The sequence below is a fragment of the Pseudorca crassidens genome, chromosome 2 (genome assembly GCF_039906515.1).
Source record: "Pseudorca crassidens isolate mPseCra1 chromosome 2, mPseCra1.hap1, whole genome shotgun sequence".
Lineage (NCBI taxonomy): Eukaryota > Metazoa > Chordata > Mammalia > Artiodactyla > Delphinidae > Pseudorca > Pseudorca crassidens.
The window spans coordinates 112512452-112531169 of NC_090297.1; the positions used below are offsets into that span (position 1 = coordinate 112512452).

General features: G+C 54.1%; 1 protein-coding gene across 2 annotated transcripts; it reads right to left on the reverse strand.

Annotated features, from left to right (window-relative positions):
• Nucleotides 1–882: 882 nt before the first annotated feature.
• On the reverse strand, nucleotides 883–18718 carry MEX3A (mex-3 RNA binding family member A). Of its 2 annotated transcripts, XM_067728166.1 has the most exons (3): nucleotides 17351–18718; nucleotides 9903–10369; nucleotides 883–6298 (listed from the first exon to the last, which is right to left on the reverse strand). In XM_067728166.1, exons 2-3 carry the CDS (start codon nucleotides 10354–10356, stop codon nucleotides 5190–5192), a joined length of 1563 nt encoding a protein of 520 aa, XP_067584267.1. In that variant the 5' UTR covers nucleotides 10357–10369; nucleotides 17351–18718; the 3' UTR covers nucleotides 883–5189. The 2 variants fall into 2 exon arrangements, with proteins under 2 accessions (XP_067584267.1, XP_067584266.1); XM_067728165.1 differs by lacking the exon at nucleotides 17351–18718 and having other exon boundaries at nucleotides 9903–11343.

Below are 18718 nucleotides of genomic sequence, written 5' to 3' on the forward strand. Positions count from 1 at the left end.
GAAGGCAAGACAAAAGGAAACCATCGGCGGGTACCATCTGGTGCCCAGGGCCCTGGTGCCAAGAACTGAGGGCACTCCAATGCCAGGGGTGAGGGGAGGAGGCGGGAGTCAGGGCTGGCCCTGTCTGTGTGTGCTGGGGAAGGGGTTTTAAGCCTGGGAGGTGGCGGGTCTAAGTGTTCCTTCCAGGTTTCTGCCTGACCCCGAAGAGGGGGTGTGGTGTGTAGGGATGGATTGAACCTGGTGGGGATGAGTGGGGAGTGCTGGGCTCTCAGCTCTCTGCCCCTTCTCCATCGAGTCCACGAGCTGGCTGTCCGGGGAGCATCGAGGTCACCCAGCCTCGCCTTCCCCTGTTCTGCAGGGCAGAGTGGAAGGAGGTCTGCTGGCACCCCCAAGGAACAGAAGGCGGTAAATGGGGAGAAAAAAGAGAGGTTGAGCACTTGGAGACGCAAGTAGGGAACTGTGGAGAGCAGACAGGAGCCGTCCACTTCCTGCAAGGTGAGCAGGGTCGCCCAGAATCACACCAGAGAAAACCCCACTCACCCCAAGGTGGTTCAGACTCGCATGCAGAGAAAAGAGGCCAGAGCCTTAAGTAATAATACTTTTAATAAAATTAAGTTCTTAATAGCACATTTAATACATTAACCCTCCCCCTTCTTGGTTTCTCTGTGTTTTGTGCAACATCACTTTGACTTGATTATTCATGGGTCCGTTTTTTTCCCGCCTTTATTTTGCTTTTGAAACGTTTTTCCTTGGTGGATTTGTAACGTGTCTTCACTAGATGCCTCAAATTAAGTCTGACCACAATCCTACTCTACTTTCTACAGTGGAGAGACCACTCCCCCTGCCCCAGGGCTGTCTCCCCCCACCCACCCTACCCCACCCGTACCCTCGCGCGGGGAAGGGGAAGCCCTCCCCACCCCAGACGCTACCTTCCCAAACTAGCGGGGTTTCTAGGACAAAAAGAGCAGGGGGGATATCTGTCCCTAGGTGGGGTGAGAAGAGTAAACTGGGGAGAGGGAGATGTGTGTTTGGGGTGTAGGGCCAGGGAGGGCCATGAGTCATTGGTGTCATGGAACAGGCTCTTCTTGCCAAGAACCAAGGGGCCTCCACACCCCCTTGGATAGGAGGGAGGGGCCCGACCTGATTGCAAGCTGGGGTTGGTAGAAGGCAAGTGCTTAAAAAACAAGTTGATTTCTCACAAGCGAAAGCCAAGCTCCCCAGTTTTCTGTGGGGAGGGCGATGTGCCCTGGGGCCAGGGCACAGTGGACGACCCCTACCTGAACACTTACAGATGGAGGTGGACTAGAACAGAGCATTAGGGTCAGGGTCACCCAAAGTTGCTGCTGCTCTCCCCCTGCCTTTGTACCCTTGGGGACCAGTTCTCCCAGGCCTTTAAGGGCAGCATCTCTGCTCTACCCCAGTGGGTGGGAAGTCCTTCTTGGAATCTAACTTCTATGAGATAATAAAGCACTTTTGCAAACCTGTAAAGCACAGTGCAGCTTTAAAGGAGAACGATTATCGAGTTGGCTCCTCCACCCGCTGCCATGGAGGTCAGAAGCTAAGTAGAATATCGGGTGGGAACAAGGAAGGGGGACAGACCACCCCCTCAGTCCCCTTGAAGCTCTGAGAAGGAAACATGTGCATGTGTGTCTGTTGGTGAAATGACCTACCAGGCTCTTGAATCAACCTGAGGTGGAGTGGATTGAGGTTATACTTCAAGAAGGACTTCCTCAGTTAGGCCCGGGAGAAGTTGCCTCAGGAGGGTTGGAGCTGGGCAGTCTCCATCCTCCCAGAGAACCCCAAGAGGACATATTCGGAGTAAGGGCTGCCCGACAGACAGGGAAGGCCAGGATGGCCAGGCCCTCAGGTACTGGGGTGCAGAGCAGGGGTGCAGGTGATTGTGCTCTCCCTCCTCTGCTGTCCCTAGCCCAGCCCTCCTCTGGTTGAAATGACCACTGTTCGTCCTTTCAAAGACCCTGGGAACTGAGCCCCTTATCTATTTGTCCTATAATTTAAAAATCCAAGGATTCTCAGAATCAACCCCAGCAGACGGGAAGGAAGCTCCTAACCTTACCTAGCAACCTGCTCCCACCCTGATATCTGAAGATGGAGCGGCTTAGGGTGGACTCAGCCAGCCACTTCCCTCCTCTATTTTCCTTTTCGTTATGACTTTTATACATTCTACTGGACCCAGGGGCCCTCAATGCTACTAAACTTTAAGCTATCTGAATATCATCTACTAAGTAACTAGTAATTCTTTCTCTTTTTCTCTAGGATTATATGAAATAAATTTGAATTATTATTATTATTATAATTATTATTTTGTAGTATTCTTTTCTTTTAAACCCCTCGGTTTCTTTCTTTTTCTTCTCTCTCTCTCATTTTTGGTTAAAAAAACAAACAAACAAAAAAAACTATTTCTCTTAAATCTCACACCTCTCTGAGGGTTCCCGTAGGCCTGCTAGGCCTCAGTTCTGGACTTCCCCTTCTCACTCGCCCCTGGGACAGGGCAGGGGAAGGGGGGGACACCCCAGGATCCTCAGTCCTCAGTCCTCCAGCTTCTTCCTTTCTCCTTAATCCCTTTCTTTGTTTGGCTCTGCCGGCTCCCCCGAGGGGGAGGGGTAGAGGGGAGAGGGAGCCCCGGGAGTGAAATCCAATCTACTTGCAGGGCCCCCGAGGGACCAAGTTCCCCTAGCCCCTGTCTCCACCATCCATCCCAGGATGCTCCCCCGGAAAAGCAAATGACATTCCTCCCCAAAAAAAAAGTGGGGGGAAAAAGGAACGTAAACCCGAACATATATTAAAAACACTTTTTTAAGATTTAACTCTGAATACAAATGTATTTTTTTTCTTCTCTCCCTACATATATTCTAAACCTTCTAAAGTTTTTTTATTTTTTTTAAGGATCACTTTATCATAAAATAAAATATCCTTTTCATATAATAAATTACCTAATAAAAAGTCTTTTTTTTTCATATTAGCCCAGGTTCTTTGCTACATTTATACGGTAATAAACGCCTTTATTAAAATAGAATATTAAATTATAAAGAACTGCTTTTTTTTTTTTTTTTTTTTTTTGCTATTTTTGTTTTCTCTCCTCTGTGTTGGTCACCTATCTCGCTCCCTCTCACGCTCTCTTTCTCTCCTCTATCTTGTCTCTCACTATGTGTTTTGCGTTTGTTTCTAGGTTTGGCTCAATTAGTAAGAGTGGGATTGAATTTTCCGAGCCCCCTAGTGTAACAGTCTTCTGCCTTTGTGGGTAGAGTGGAGAGGGGGAGGGGGATCGACAGACAGACATCCCATCTTCCCACCCCCCTCCCCACCCCCCCTCGGCGACCGAGGGGTGCCCATTTGGTTTGGTTTCTATTGTACAGACATCTCAGGATGGCTCACATTGGCGGGAAGGAGGGAAGTTGTCACAGGCCAGTGTTCCTGGCTGTGACCTCCTTCCGCTCCCCTCCCTGGCTGGTGGTCTGGAGGGGAAGGCTGAGGAGAGGTGAGTTAATTCACAACAGGAGGAAGGAGAGGAGGAAATCCCCTCTGTACCCCCATCCCTGCACCCCCTCTCCATCCAGGAAGAATGGGACTCCAGAGCTTAAGTGCTCAGAGATCACTTAGAAGAGTCCCACCCTACTATATACAAGAATCTCCTAGGACCCCCCTGGGACTCCCATCCCCCATCCTCTCCTGGCCCGGCCAGCGGAACCCAGGAGGGCGGGAGGCTGGTGGCTGCCCCAGATGAGCAGTAGGGAAGCAGCAAAGGGGGTACAAGGCCTAAAATCATACATGATTCTCAGAACAGGCCCTGCTATACCCCAATCCTGCTTGGCTCTGGACTGACCCCTGTCTGAAGACCTGGTCTCTCTCCTCAACCACAATGAGTGAGACACAGACTTCATGATTAGCGTGCTAATAAGGGTTCAGGTCAGGTCCAGAGAGGGGCGCACGGAGTGGGGCACTGCAGGGGAGGAGGAGCAGCCCCTCCCTCCAGCAGCCTCTCCTATGGCCTCAGGCCCTTTCCTGCTCAAAACTGCAGACACACTACCCTGGCTCTCCCCTCCCACCACCAGAAAATCCAGCCCAAGAACTGTTCCCTAAATGTAATGCCCCAAGATGATAAAGGTGGAGGTTTGACCCTTTATGTAACCCAGTATTGGTCCCCTCCTCAAATTTTCACTGAGAACGGGGATACATTCCATCAAGAATTTGAGGTGTTTCTTTGGAGGAGTAGGAGAGAGGGCCTCCGGATGCCAGAAGAGGAATTAGGGGGGACCATCAAATTGTTCTTCCCCCTACTTCTCCCCAGGGGGATGGTGTCCCCAAAGCTGGGCTGGAAGGAGCAGGAGGGAGGGGGGAGAAGGGAAGAAAGAGAAAGAGCAAGACAGGGCTCGTTGTGACAGCCAGCAAGGGGAAGCAAAGAGGAGAGTTGGGGGAGAGAACAAAGGAGTGAGGAAAACCCAAAGGGAAGAAAGATGGGGAGGAGAGAGTGGAGGGAAAAGCTGCAAGGGGCAGAGAGGGGCACCCCCTCTCCAGATTCCTCTAGCCCAGCATTGTGGGGATAGATGAGTTCTGAGCCCTTTATTGGTCGACATACTTCCTCCCCTTCCCCCTTAGAAAATCTATCCCGACTTCCGAAAGGGCCCCAACCCCCTTATACTGCTGGAAACCCAGGAACAGATTCCCAAACAGGATATGGCGGTGGAGGGTCTAAAGGGTCGTGGTTGGAGGTCAGAGGTCAGGACCAGAGGGCTTGGGGATCGTTAGAGCACCTCTAGATACAGATGGTAATTCTCCCTCTCCCTTTCCCCATCCCCTCCACAGAGGAAAGGGTAGTGTGACACACACAAGGGTAGGTGGAGAGGGGGTCAGGATACCTTCGCGGCCACCTCTGGCAAAACAAAAGTTTCTCTTAGCTGCTTCCAGACTGAAGGGTGTGTTGAGGTATCAGAGTTGTAACTCTAGTAAAATTTCCGGCCTGGCCCCCTCCCAACCTTTCCAGGACAGGGTGACCAGAGGCTCTGAAAGTGGTCCACCCTTCAACCACCATCGCCTCCCCTCCCCCCTCCCCAGAGAGCGAGTATCTCTAAGCACCTTGCCCCTCAAATCACTGATTTCCAAAAGGCCCTAGTGGAACACAGCTCCAAGAAGGGCCCCTGGGAGGTGGCCCCAGGAGGCAAGGGGCAGGGGGCTTAGGAAAATATTCGGATGGCTTGCGTGGCTGTGATGTGGCAGACGGGACACTCCGGGTCCGTCCTCTCGCAGATGCGTACTGCACACTCCATGCAGAAGAGGTTGTGTCCGCAGGGCACGAGTGCGGCAGTCACCTCACTCTCGAAGCACACCATGCAATCCCGCCCGCCGCCAGGGCTCCGCAGGCCGCCCCCACCAAGTTTAGAGAAGCCCTGGAGCGGCTCTCCCGGCGGGCGTCTCGGGAGTCCTGCCAGCTCAGGCCCCGCAGAGGCGGCAGGAGAGCGGTGCGCGCCCGGGGGCCCGGCGCGGGCCTTGGCGGAAGAGGAGGAGGAGGAAGAGGCGGAAGAGAAGAGCACCGAGGTGGGCGTGGCGTTCTCCTGGCCCGCCCAGAGAGGGGGGCTAGTCTCCGCCACCCCGTAATACACGTCCTGCTTGCCCACGCCGTAGCCGGGAAACAGGTACCCGCCGTAGCCAAAGTCCCCTCCCTGCTCGCCCAGGCGCGGGGCCTCAAAACCAGAGTCCACTCCACACTCGCCGATGCAGCCCAGACTGTTCTGCCTGAAGGTGGAGAGGGGCTTGCAGCCAGGCGGGTGCACCCGCCAGGCCTCGGAGTAGCGGCTATCAAGCGCGGCGTCGGGGCTCCCAGCCAGGAAGTCGTTTTCATTGTTGTACTCGAGGATCTTGCCCGTGCGGACCGCGATGTGCGTCTCGATCTCCTCGCGCGCACGCTCCACGTTGCCCGGAGCACCGGTGATCTCGAACACCGGGTCTCGGTCCCGGCTTGGCGTGATAATGTACGTGTTGGTCTGCTGCTGGATGCGTTTGATGGTTGCCCCCTTGGGGCCCACCACCAGCCCCACCACGCGGTAGGGCACCCGCACACGAATAGTCACTTGGCCGGGCAGAGCAGGCGCCACGCCAAAGGCGGCGCCCGACTTGTTGCGGGAGGCCCGGATCATGGAGAAGTGCTCAGCTGCTGAGATGATTTCGCGTCGGGCTGTGGCCACGTCCTCCCGCCGCCCGGTCACCATGAACACTGGCTCCTCGCCTCGCACCGGCGTCTTGATGTAGGTGTTGGTCTTGGCCCTCAGAGCCTTAATCTTGCAGCCTGGGATAGGTTGGGAAGGGAAGAGAGAGAAAGAAACTCACCGGGCAAGAAGGTTTGTGCTGAGTCCAACAAGCTCCTGCTCCTGCTCAGATACTCAGCCCCCCAAGGAGCCTCTGTCTACCCTTTGAACCCCGCCCCCCCAATCCACCCTAACCGGAACAATTCACTCATCGTATCTTAAATCTACCCAACGTCTCTATCAACCACAGATCGTCAAATGTCCCAACATTCCCTTGAATTCCATTCAGGACCTCCAAATTCACGCACTCTTTGAAATCCTGAAAAAATCACTGACCCTCCAGACGAGGTGCTAACCTCAAACCTACTCACTAATTCCTCTCCAACCACGAGCCGTTCCCACAATTTCTCTACTGATTTCTGGCTACTCAAACTTCCAAATCACTTAATCACCCCACCCTGCCCTGCAACTGCAATCTCCGATCTGTCACTGATCTTGATCTTTCCTCAGAACTGCAATGGACCCAGCAACCCACAATCTACTCCTTACTTGATCTCCATGCCTTAAAAGTGTCCTCCAGTCTACTCTGGGACCACTGACCCCCAGCTGCTCCCATGCCTTCCACCATGAGTGTCTCTCAGTGGGTCCCAAATTCATAGCAAGTTTTCAGCAACTAGTGGAGTGTGGGAGACTGGGAAGGGTCTGAGAATCAGAGTTTCAAGAGGGAAAGGAGGATAATGATGTGTGGTGCCTGACCCCATGGACACTCCTGCCACCCTGTCCCCTGGGGGCAGGAGAGCCAAGATGGGCTGGGAGCTGAGTAGGGTGGGGAAGAAGGTGTTCTGGACCTGTACTCTTGCTTTGAAGGAGTGGGTTCAAGGTAGGAGGTTGGGGAGAGAGGCAGAAAGAGAAATGAGAAAGGCCCAGACAAAGAGAGACAAAGAGGGAGAAGGGGAAAGAGAAAAGTGAGGGAGGCTGGGGTGGCCACACTGCAGTTTAAAGGTGGCAGACCTTGATGGCTGACTGAACAAGCCTCTCTCCTCCTCTCCCACTTCCCTCTCCCTGCCCCTAGCTTCACACAGAACCTCAGAGACTCACATGCTTTCTCGAAGCACACATGCTACGTGTGTGAGTTTGCGCGTGCGCACACACACACGGACCTAGGAGCCGTGATGCAGTGTGCCTTTATCTAAGTGATACTTGTGGTGCAAACCTAATGTACACTTTCACATACCCCTCTCTCCCATACACACAGATTCCCTGCGTTTCAACCTTTCATCCGTCCCACTCTTCCATCCCCATCATTCCCAGCACACAAGCAGCACATTCCTATACACACCTGCCCACAACTTTGGTCCCCATTCACATTTAGACACGTTCACACCCCTCTCCAGATACACATTCACCATTCCCTTCCTCGCTCCCCAACCAACGCCAGTGGTCCTAGTTTTCCGATTCTGCCCCAACCCTCCAACCACAGGCCTGGGGTGAGCTCATCTTTTTTTCCCTCTCCTTCCTCCACTCCAGATGGCTTCTTCTCCAGATTGGCATGTGGGAGGAGAGAGTGGGTTGGGGGTAGCTCTCCTCACCTTCAAGAGACCTCAGGAAGGAGAATTTGCTCCTCCCTTTTTGTCTTCAGACCTCTTGGCAGCTGAGAAGTCCTACCTGTTGTCCAGCCCACATCCTTGCTGCTCTAATGTCAGTAAATGACTGCTCTATTTGTGAGGCATGGAGGGTTAAGGAACAGTGAAGCCCCTTCTCCTACAACTTCTAATCGCACGGCATCTGATAGGCATCGGGGTTCTGGCTCTAAGTTTTGAGCCCATAAACTTACGCGAGAGCTAGGTGCCTTTAGGGACTGGAGTTAGGGTGAGGAGGACAGGCCGGGTATAAAACTAAGGAGAAAAGCTAGAGGCCTGGAGGTGCAGAACTGGTGGTGGACCTCGTCCTGGGTTTCGCAACCCTGAAGAAGCATCTCTTGAAGGGAAGACCCAGTTGGCTTCACCTTCCTAGAGGTCAAATAGAGGAGCACTGACACTGCAGCAGGAGGAGGGAGGTTAGACAAGAGAAAGGACTTCCATTTACTAAAGGAATGAGGGAGAGGCCTATCTTCTCTGAATAGGAGAAATCCCCCTACTTTTATGAGAGACAGGCCCATCTGATGCGGAGGCAGAAGAGGAAAGAATGACTCTATGAAATTCCGGGGCCTCCCAAGACCACCCCCGCACCCAAGAAAAGATATCAGTGTCCCCACCCAATTCCAGGGCTCTGGGTCCCTAGTTTCTGGCAACAAGAGGAAATTCAACTTTTAAAACCAGAAATCTCAAGAGATGGAGTGCCCAGGAGGATGAGGGCTATGCCTGGGAGTGGCATCTTCCCCTCCTCCATTCTGGATCTCCCTGCAAAATCCCCCCAACCCCCCACACTTCTGGTAGATGAGGTGAGATGTGGAATAGGGGCCCTCCTGGCTTGCCTCCCCTCTTCCCCGGCCAGCAGCCGGCCTCCTCCCTCACTCCCAGCCGGAATGCAGCTCCTCTATTGTTCCCCACTGTGGGACAGCTCCTCCCCTGCTCCTCCCCCACCCCACACCTCCCCAGCCCAGCCCCCTTGCAATTTCCAAATCCCACCCCCCAACTCCCCTTTGGGAAACTGGGAGAGGGAAGGGTCCCCAGGATCCCGTCTGCTCAATCTGGACCCTCACCAACACTCCCACCCCCACCCGCCCAGGGATGCTGGAGCGGAGGAGGGTGTGGTATCAGACATACTACACTGGATTAATTCTACACCCACACCCCCCTCCCCCCAACAACACACCCAGACACATGCCCTCCACCAAATCTCCAGGTGAAGGTTTCTTACCCCCCAGCATGCCCTCACCCACTCCGTCCTACTCTCTCACTACCAGAGAACCCTCTCCAGGCCTCTGGCCCCTGGCCGTGGCCAGCCCAGAACAAAAGCCTGAGAGGGAGGAGGAGAGGTCCACACCAGGACGTGGCACTTCATTGGAGGCGCCCCTTCCAAAACCCCACAGACCATTCAACTTTGGTGTGTGGGTGACCACAGCACTCCCTCCTCCCAGCAGCCCCCCTTTCCCACCTCACCCCCAGGCTGGGACCCTCCCATGAGCCACACCCCCTTCCATTCCTACACTCAGCCCAACAAAGAGATAGATACTCAGTCTAGCTTCCCAGGCCAGGTCTCCCCCAAAGTCTGTAACTCCAGGCGGCTGGGGGTCCCAGGGGTGCCCCCTCCCCAAAACCACTAGCAAATGCCGGAGTTGGGGCTTCTGAGTAACTCTTTGCACATTCCACCAGTTTTTCTGTCTACGAGTGGACACCCCCTCCGGACAGCCTCCCCAGATTGGAAGACCGATCCCCCTCCCTTTTCCCTCTCTCCACGAGAGGATATTTCTTTGTCTAAGGGCAGAGCCCTGGGGGAGGAAGGATCTGGAGAACAGTCCCAACTGGGGGGGTGGGGGTAGCAGGGAACTTTGTGGCACTTGGAAATCAGGGTAGGGGGCGGGTCCCCCTTTGTGGGGAAGGGACAGAGCCAGAGGCGGGCAAGAAGGGAGGAAATGAACTTTCCGTGGTAGGGATGGGGTGCCCCCCACTCCAATCCCTCTCCGCGGTCCCGGCGCCCGCTTACCTTGCCTGCCCACGATCTCGGCCACGTGCTCGGAGGTGGGCACGGGTACACACTCGGTGGTGTTGCTGCTGCCCTTCAGGCGCAGCTCGGCCTCTTTGTAGAGAGCGCAGAGCTTGGCGTCGCTGGCCCCTTTGGGGGCGGTGGGGGGTTGGGGCGTCTGCGCCGCGGGGGCCGCCGTCGGGGCGGCCGGGGGCGCCGCGGGCGGCGGCGGCGGGGCCGGCTGCGGGGGGGCGGCCGGCTGCGCGGGGGCGCCGCCCCCCCCACCTCCCCCGTCCTCGCCCGCCGTGGGGGCGGGGGGCTCCCCCAAACCCAGGAGGCAGAGTTGATCGAGAGCCAGCTGAAGGGCGCGCTCGTCTTCCAGCAGCCCTCGGTCCTTAGCGCTTCCCCCGAAACATCCTAGTTCTCCAAAGCCCCCATTTCTTTCCATTATTCCAGATACCACTAGACTAGGCATGGCGAAACAAAAGCTGGGGGAGAGAGAGAGAGGGAGAGAGAGAGAGAGAGAGAGAGGTGGTGGAAGGGAAAAGAGGAGAGAGGAGGGGAGGGGAGAGGAGAGGAGGGGGGTGTGTGGGGAGGGGGGAACAAAGAACTGGGGAGGGGGGAAGAAAGCGAGATAGAAAGATAGACCCTCCCCCTAAGCCCCCCTCCCCAAACACCCTGTAACCCGACTCCCCTCGCCCCAGCCCCCAGGGTGGGGGTGGGGGGAAAAAGAAGCAAAGCCAAGAAAGCAGATCTCCTCTCCTCTCCGGGGGTGACGGGGGGCGGGGGGCTGCGGGATTTCTGCCCCCACCCCTCCCGTCTCGGTCCCGGGAGTCTCTAGACCCCACCGTCCAGACGCCCCCCTTAGGCTCCCGCACCGAGCCCCAGTCCAGGAGCGGCGCTCAGTGGCCCCCAATAGAGCCCAGCCCCTTCCAGCGCTCAAACTCTTTTGTTTTAAATGAACTGGATGGAGCAGCATGGAACTGACGGGAGGGGGGCGCGCCGGGGGCGCCCGGGGCATGCCGGGAGTTGTAGTTTCCCGCCCTCGGGGGCGCGGGGACGAATTCCTTGACCCGAGGAAGATATGGATGTGCCTTCGGTCTTTACTCGCGGCTGGGAGGCGAAGTTGGGGGTGGGATGGAAGTCAAGGTCCCTCATTTTTCCAAGAGGCGGGCACCGGGAGAGGAGTCCGTGTACAGAAACGGAACGTGTTGAAAAAAGGCTAATGGAATGTGCCCCCCTCCCAAGACGGGCTCCTTCCCGATCCGGGCAGGTCTTTGGTCCCTCTTTCTTATGGTAATGAGGGGGGGGCGAGAGGGCGGGGAGCGGTCCCGGCTGGGTCACTGCGGCTTTCTGTCGCTCGCTCTCTCTCTCGCTCTCGCTCTCTCTCCCCTCTTCCCCCTCCCTGCCGCGCTCCCTCTCCGCTCTCAGCTCCCCCCTCCCGCTCTCCCAGAGTCGATCCCGGCTCTGGGCCGCGGGGAGAGGTTCTCCGCAGAGCAGACAAAGCCCGCAGCCGCGATGCGGGGAGAACACGGCTGGGCGCGCTGGGGGGGCCGGGATGGGGTGCCGGCTTGGAGGGTGGGACCCCTTGGTAAAAGACGGGGTCCCCTCATCTCCAAGCGGCAAGCCATCCCCCCTCGTCCTCTCCCGCTCCCCCAGTCTCGGAGATCTGAGAGGCACCGACTGGGAGGTGAGTTAGTTAACATCCTTCTGATCAGTAGAGGGGAGCTGGGAGGGCTGTGGAGAGATGAAGTGAGGAGGATGAAGGGGTGGAGGGAGAGGAGAGAAGTGGGGGGACAGAGAGTGAGGAGGCAAGGGAAGTCTTAAAGGCATGATGTGACTTAACAGTTTCGGGTGAGAGCCAGGAGCTTTGGGTGCGACAGAAGGAGGAAAGAGAGACTGGATGGAATGGAAACCCAGACTTCTTCAGGCCTGGGCCATATATGTAGCTTGCGGGTGATCTGTTCTTTAGCCTTCACCATCATCCCACCTCTCCCCCATTGAAAACCCATTAATTCAGCTCCTTTGACTCTGGAAATTTGGTGAAAGTAAAAATCAGTTTTTAAGGCATGAATCGGACAGTTGGGCACTTTTAGGGGAGTTTGTGGAAGTTGGAGTGTAATGCAATCTTTTCTCCCCTTACCCCATAGCTTCAACATTTCTTTTGTTACCCTTTTTATGCCTGGGTCTTTCCCAGTAGGAGAAGGGATGGCACTGCAGCTTGAGGGCTTGAGGTCAGACTTTTAAGAACTTCCCAAAAGTTTTATAAGAATGGGTGGGTGAGCTACAGTGGTAAGGTGTCCTTTTCTGGAGTGCCTTGGAAACCAAAAATCTGAACTAGTTTGTGAGGTAAAGTCCTGCTTGGAGGCAGGGGAACAGAGGAGATGACCTCATAGACCAGGCACTGTGAGGCCGTGAGGGCTGAGCTGCAAGCCCAGTTCCCTAAATTGATTCTTGGAGAGAGTAAATTTGCACACCAATGGGAGGGTGGGAGCCAGCGTGGAGGATCACAGGAGGGGTTGGGGGTTGGCACACTGCGGGGCTCTTGCTTCTTTGCCTGGCAGAAGATGCAGGGAAGGGGAGCCATGACTGAGAAACCCCGGAAGCCCCGGGAATTGGAGAAGGGGTGCCCTCTGGATCGAGAATTTAACATAAAGTTAACAACAGACCTTCTTGGACTGGGTGCTCCCGCCTCTAAGCAAGAGTGGGCGAGGAAGAATTGGAGAGACAGCCCTGTGGGAGTGGCTGTTTCCTGCTCTTGTCCCCTCTCCTTCTGCCCCAGGAACTTGGATTGGGGGAACCAGGGAAAGCGTCCTACTCTGTGGACCAGGTGACTGTTTTTCACATGAACAGAAATCGCACACGGTTGCATAGGACTGATTGTGTGCCAGGCCTTTCTGTCACCAGCCGGTCTGAGCCTTCCTGTCCCCTCTGAAATGAGATTCCCCCTAGACACTCACTCCTGAATTTGCCCTGCTTCCCACTTTCCTCCCCACTAAGCTAATTAAAGCAGGAGGTTAATGACCAAAGAAGCCTTGGGGGTTTGGCCAGGGAGGAAAACAAAGGACAGAAACAAGTGTGTGCGAGTGGGGAGGGGACAGCTGCTGAATGGGAAGGGACAGACTAAGGGGCAGGGTAGGGGAAGGGGCAGTCCCTGCTGGACCCCCGCTCACTGATCCAACAAGGACTAATCAGACCCCCTGGGTGTGTTCATGTACCATGGGTCCACCCTCAGGCTCCCACTGACTCCAAATAGCCAAGGTGAGAGAGGCAAACGTGAACCTGGCACCTGGAGGGCAGGACGTGTGTGTGAGCGCACTTAGGTCTGGGGCTTGGCTGTGCACATAGAGGCATGTGCCTGCAGATTGTGCGGGGTTCATCCACCCACAGGGGGCCTGCCAGAGTGCCCAGTGGCAGCAGAGCCTGGCGATGGGCACCTTGAGGAGCCAGGTTCTCAGGAGGTTTTTTTTTTTTTTTTTTGGCTGTAGGATCTTAGTTCCCTGGCCAGGGATTGAACCCATGCCCTTGGCAGTGAAAGCTCGAGTCCTAACCACTGGACTGCCAGGGAATTCCCTCGGGAGGGGTTTTGATGAGTCCTTCCCTCACTCCCAGAGGCTGGTGCCCTCCTTTGTTCAGGGGACTCCCCTCCTCCACTGACATTTGTGTTGGCCAAGCTGAGTTTCTGTCCAGGGGCCCTCCTTTTCCTTTCTCCCCCGCCTGCCCATTCTAGAATTAGGCCCATGAGGGCTGAAGGCCTTACTTAAACAATTTTGCTTGGAACTAGGTAGCTATGCCCGCCCCACCCCAGCCCTCACTCTGCCCATGACCAGCAAGGTGTGTAGGTGGCATATCTCTCCCCTTCAGGACCTTGGAGGACAGGACTGTGTGTCTCATCTTTTTTTTTTTTTTTTTTTGCGGTACGCGGGCCTCTCACCGTTGTGGCCTCTCCCGTTGTGGAGCATAGGCTCCGGACACACAGGCTCAGTGGCCATGGCTCACGGGCCCAGCTGCTCCGCGGCATGTGGGATCTTCCCGGACCAGGGCACGAACCCGTGTCCCCTGCATCGGCAGGCGGACTCTCAACCACTGCGCCACCAGGGAAGCCCTGTGTGTCTCATCTTTGTCATTGTCTCCTACCCTGGTCCCCCAGTACCTAGCACACGGCCCTGCCCAGAGCAGAAGCTCAGTAAGGGTGTAGTGAGTGTAACTGCGCATTCCAAGCTTCGTGATGTAGGAGGAAGGAGCAGACCTCTGGAGCCAAACATGCTGGGTGTTAATTCTGCCCCTTGAGCAGTCAATTACTGCTGAGCCTGGATTTCCTCATCTCTCAAATGGAAATAATAAGCCAAGTTCCTAGCACAGTGCCTGGCTCATTTAAGGTGTTCAATCAATGTTAGTTTGGGGGCCCTGTTTGCTCTCCCCTGGCAATTGACTTTACCTAGACTGTGGTCTTCATTAATTAATTTTAATTCATTCATTCAGCTAACTACTTCCTATTGAGCTCTTAGGATGTGCCAGGCACTGGAGGAGGTCCTGACCCACTGTGAGTCATTTGAAGATAGTTCTAGATCTAGACTTGCAGAAATAAGATCATCCCAAACAAACAGCAGATAAATCCAAAAATAATTCCTGTTGAGCACTGGAGTGCAGGTGAACTCTATATGTCTCTAGCACACACACAGCCTCGGGCCTGAGGAACAAAGGACCCTGTGGAGTCGTTGAGTTGGCTGTATGAGCCTGTGTGTCTATGTGCAGGTGTATCTGTGTGTGTGTGTGTGTGTGTGTGTACACAGGTCTGGCTGCAAGGCAGGAAAGGTGACCCAGTTGAGAGTGGGATGGCCCAGAACTCGAGTGGAGGCTGAAAGACAGGAGTGGGATGGGTGATCCAGACTGTGCTTATCTGTGTGTGGAGCTGTGTCCCTTTTCTTCTTCCAGCAAACCTGGGCACCTATTATTGCTGTCGTACCAAGGGATGGGGCACAAACCTAACACCTGCCCCTCCTCTGCCCTATTCTCAGAGCCCCCAGGGAGGGAGGCAGACACAGGAGGCTACCATCAAGGTTGCCCTAGCAAGCTGGCTGGCCCTTATAGAGGTTATCTCATCCATCTCCCTACTCCTCTCGGGATGCCTTCTCCATCTGTCTTAATCAGCTAGGCCTCCTGTCCTGTACTTTATGGGGTTTATGTTTTCTTTTCTTAATACCCCTCCCTATGGCTGCTGAGAGTGCAGCCAGTTTTCTCTCTGTTGCTGGAATACACTCAACTCATTAATTTCTTTCCTTCTTTCTTCCTTGCTTCCTTCCATCCTTCCCTCCTTTCTTTCTTTCTTTCTTTCTTCCTCTCTTTCTTTCTTTCTTTCTTTCTCTCCCTCTCTCTCTCTCCCTTTCTTTTTCTTTCTTTCTTTCTTTCTTTCTTTCTTTCTTTCTTTCTTTCTTTCTTTCTTTCTTTCTTTCTTTCTTTCTTTCTTTCTTTCTTTCTCTCCCTCTCTCCCTTTCTTTCTTTCTTTTCTTTCTTTCTTTCTTTCCAGCCACACCACACGGCTTGTAGGATCTTAGTTCCCCGACCAGGGATTGAACCCAGGCCATTGGCAGTGAGGCAGTGAGAACACAGAGTTAACCACTGGACCACCAGGGAATTCCCCTCAACTCATTAATTTCAATCAGTGAGAATGTATTGGGTAAAATTCTCTAGGACACACAAAAGAAGTAACAGACTTGATCTCTGCCCTCAGCAAGACACAGAAACTAGCCTACATGACCCAGAGAACATGGACAAACAGGATTAAATGTGAGGGCAAAACAGTCTTTGGTACTTGGAGGGCTACAGAGATTGGAGAAGAGAGGAGGTCTCTCTGGGTTCTTCCACTGTTGTGGGCCCAATCTCCAAGGGCTTTGGACCTGGACAGACAAACACCTCTCTGCTCCTCCCCTGGGACCACTCCAGCACTCCCCCTAGCAGGTCCCTTGCACTCTCTGATTTCCCTAGGGAGAGCAGCTCCGAGGGGCTGGGGCAGAACTAGGGTCCCCCAGGACAGCTGGCTGTCAGGGCACCTCTGGGATTCAGGGCCGGACCCAGGTGTCCGGGAGGCAGGTGATACCAGAGCTGTGACAGTTGGTCCCCAGATTCCTCACCCAGTGGCGCCAGCTCTGGTTTCGGGCTGAGGCAAGGGAGGGGGAGGGGCACCTGGTGCCAGGCAGGCCTGGGTGTTCTCTTGGGGCAGGGAGAAGGAGGCAGTAAACATGCCCTTGCTAGGTTGTTGGGGAGGGATTTTTCCAGTGCCCTCTCTGTGCCAGGCACTGTACTGGATACTAACAGGGGATACTGAAGCATAAGACACAATCTGGCACAGGTGAATTAATGGATATAAAAGACTGTATAGAATGTCATAGGTGGACTAGAAACTAAATGAATGAATAAATAAAATAGATTCACCAGTTATCTAATGACCTTGTTTTACAGAGAGGAAGATTGAGGCCCAGAGAACTCAGGTCCTATGACTCTCTTGTGCCTTTTGTTCCATCATGCTTCCTTTTTCAGGAAAGGGAGGAGGAAGTTAGAGAGAGAGGGGTGGGAAGAGGGACTTTCCAATTCCTGAGTTTCCTTATTTCCAGGCTCTCTTCTTGGTGTTTACAGACTTGATCTCATTTAATCCTCTTACAACTCTGTGAGGCTGGCATTGCCATCTCTGCTTAACCTCAGGGACCTAAGGCTCAGAGAGGTTAAGTAACTTGCTCAGGTCACACAGCTGGTAAATGGACACTCCAGTGTTCAAAGGCAGATCTGTCTGACTCCGGAGCCTAGGACCCCAGAAGTGAACAGTGATACCCAGTGAGTGGTCTGGAGGCCGAGGAGAGAGTGATCACTGAAGTTGGACCAGGAGAGGCTTCCTGGATCTGGAGTCCCTGAAGGATGAGTGAGGTTCGTGCAAAGGGAGAGGACTGGAGATTGATGTCAGAGGTGCCCAGGAGGCTTGCTGTTTGGGAAAGTGGCCTGCTTGCCTGGATCCTGAGGAGCTCCAGGGACAGGTGGAGGTAAAGCACCTTTGAACTTTGGCCACGAGGTGGCGCTGCAGGCCAGTTACTGGGAGCTACTCCAGCGTGGGCTTGCACACTAGGACCCAGAGGTTTCTTCCCTGCCAGTTAGGGATCCACGCCCAGTCCTGCCTCCTCAAGTGTCATCTCAAGCTTCCACCTTTCCCTTTTCTGGAGGGGCATCCACCAAGTGGGAGACAAGGAGGCTACCAGTCTATTCCTGACTAAGGACAAAAACCCAGGTGGCCGTGACCTGGGCATCCCCATGGTCTGACCAGCTCTGCAGGTCATCCTGAGCCCCCCTCCAGCTGCTTAAGACTGGTTAATGTCCAGTTGCCCTCCTGAGTCCCTGGCAGACACTGATCGGGGCCAGGCTAACCAAACAGACATTTGAGTACAACCGACCTGGGTCTGAAGCAGAATAATAATAAAACCTACCTAATAAGGAGTTAAAAAGTTTTCATCCAATAAACACATATTGAACACTTGCTGTGTCAGGCACTGTTCCAGGCATTGGAGATATATCATTGAACATGACAAAGTCCTTACTCTCATGGACCTGATATTCTGTGGGGGAGGGGAGACAGAGTAAACAAGTAGATCATGTAATTTATGGTAGTGGTAATCGCTGTGAGGAAAAACAAAGCAGGATTTGGGGGTAGAAAGGTGTGAGATGGTTAATTTAGAAAGAATGGTCATGTTGTGAGAATTTAACTGGACATATATAAAGCACAGTGCCTGGCATTGAGTTAGCAATTGTTACGATTATTTTGTTCCCTTTGCTTCTGCCCTTCTCCATCCCCATGTTCCCCTTCCTCTGTCTCACATTCTCCCTGCCTTTTCCCAGTAGTCCCCCCAGGGAAAACAGGTGCTGGCTTGGAACCAGGAGTCCTGAGTTTTTAGTCCTGGCTCTGCCACAACAGTCCAAACTGGCTTTCCCCTCCCCTGCTTCTGGTAAATGACATCACCCTCCACCTGGTTGCTCAAGCCAGAAATCTGGAGCTATCTGTCATCCCTGCCTTTTCCCTAACTTCCTCCCATCTAGTCCATCAACCAATTCTGTCAACTACACCTCAAAACATTTCTCAAATCCATCAACTTCCCACCTCCACTGCTACCCTCCTGATCCAAGCCATCATCCTCTCCTGCCTGCAATAGTCTCTAGCTGGTCTCTCTCCTCCATTCTTGTCTCCCCTGCCCCCTCCAATCCATTCTCCACATGGTGGCCAGAGAGATAATTTTTAAAAACCAAATATGATCATGAAACTCTCCTTCTTAAAACACTGTATTGGCCCCCCATTGTCATTAGATCCAAAACCAAACTCCTTAGTGTGATTTAGAATATCCTTCACATTCTGGCCCTTGCCCAGCAGTCAGCTGATCCTGCCCTCCCTCTCACCCTCCACTCCAGCTACATGAGCCCTCTTTCAGGGCTTAGAGCACACCATGTTCTGCCCATCATCCAGCTTTGGCCTGCGCTGTCCCATCTGCTGTTCCCTCACCCTTCACCTGGCTCATGCTGGTTCCTCTTGTGGGACTCAAATTCCATGTCACTTTCCCTGGGAAATGTCTCCCGGTCATTTTTGGAGATCTCTTAACCATTCCGCACACTATATTGTAACTGTCCGTTTACACTTCTGTCTCCCCAAGTACCTGGGAGCCCCTTGAGGACAGGGACCGGCTCTAGTCCACTCCTGTATTCCCAGCACCTGTGCCGGCACACAGTAGGTGCCCAATGTTTGCTGCTTGGAAGCTGCGTGCGCGCGCTCATCCATACTTCCCTCTTGAACAGCCTCTTCCCTTGAC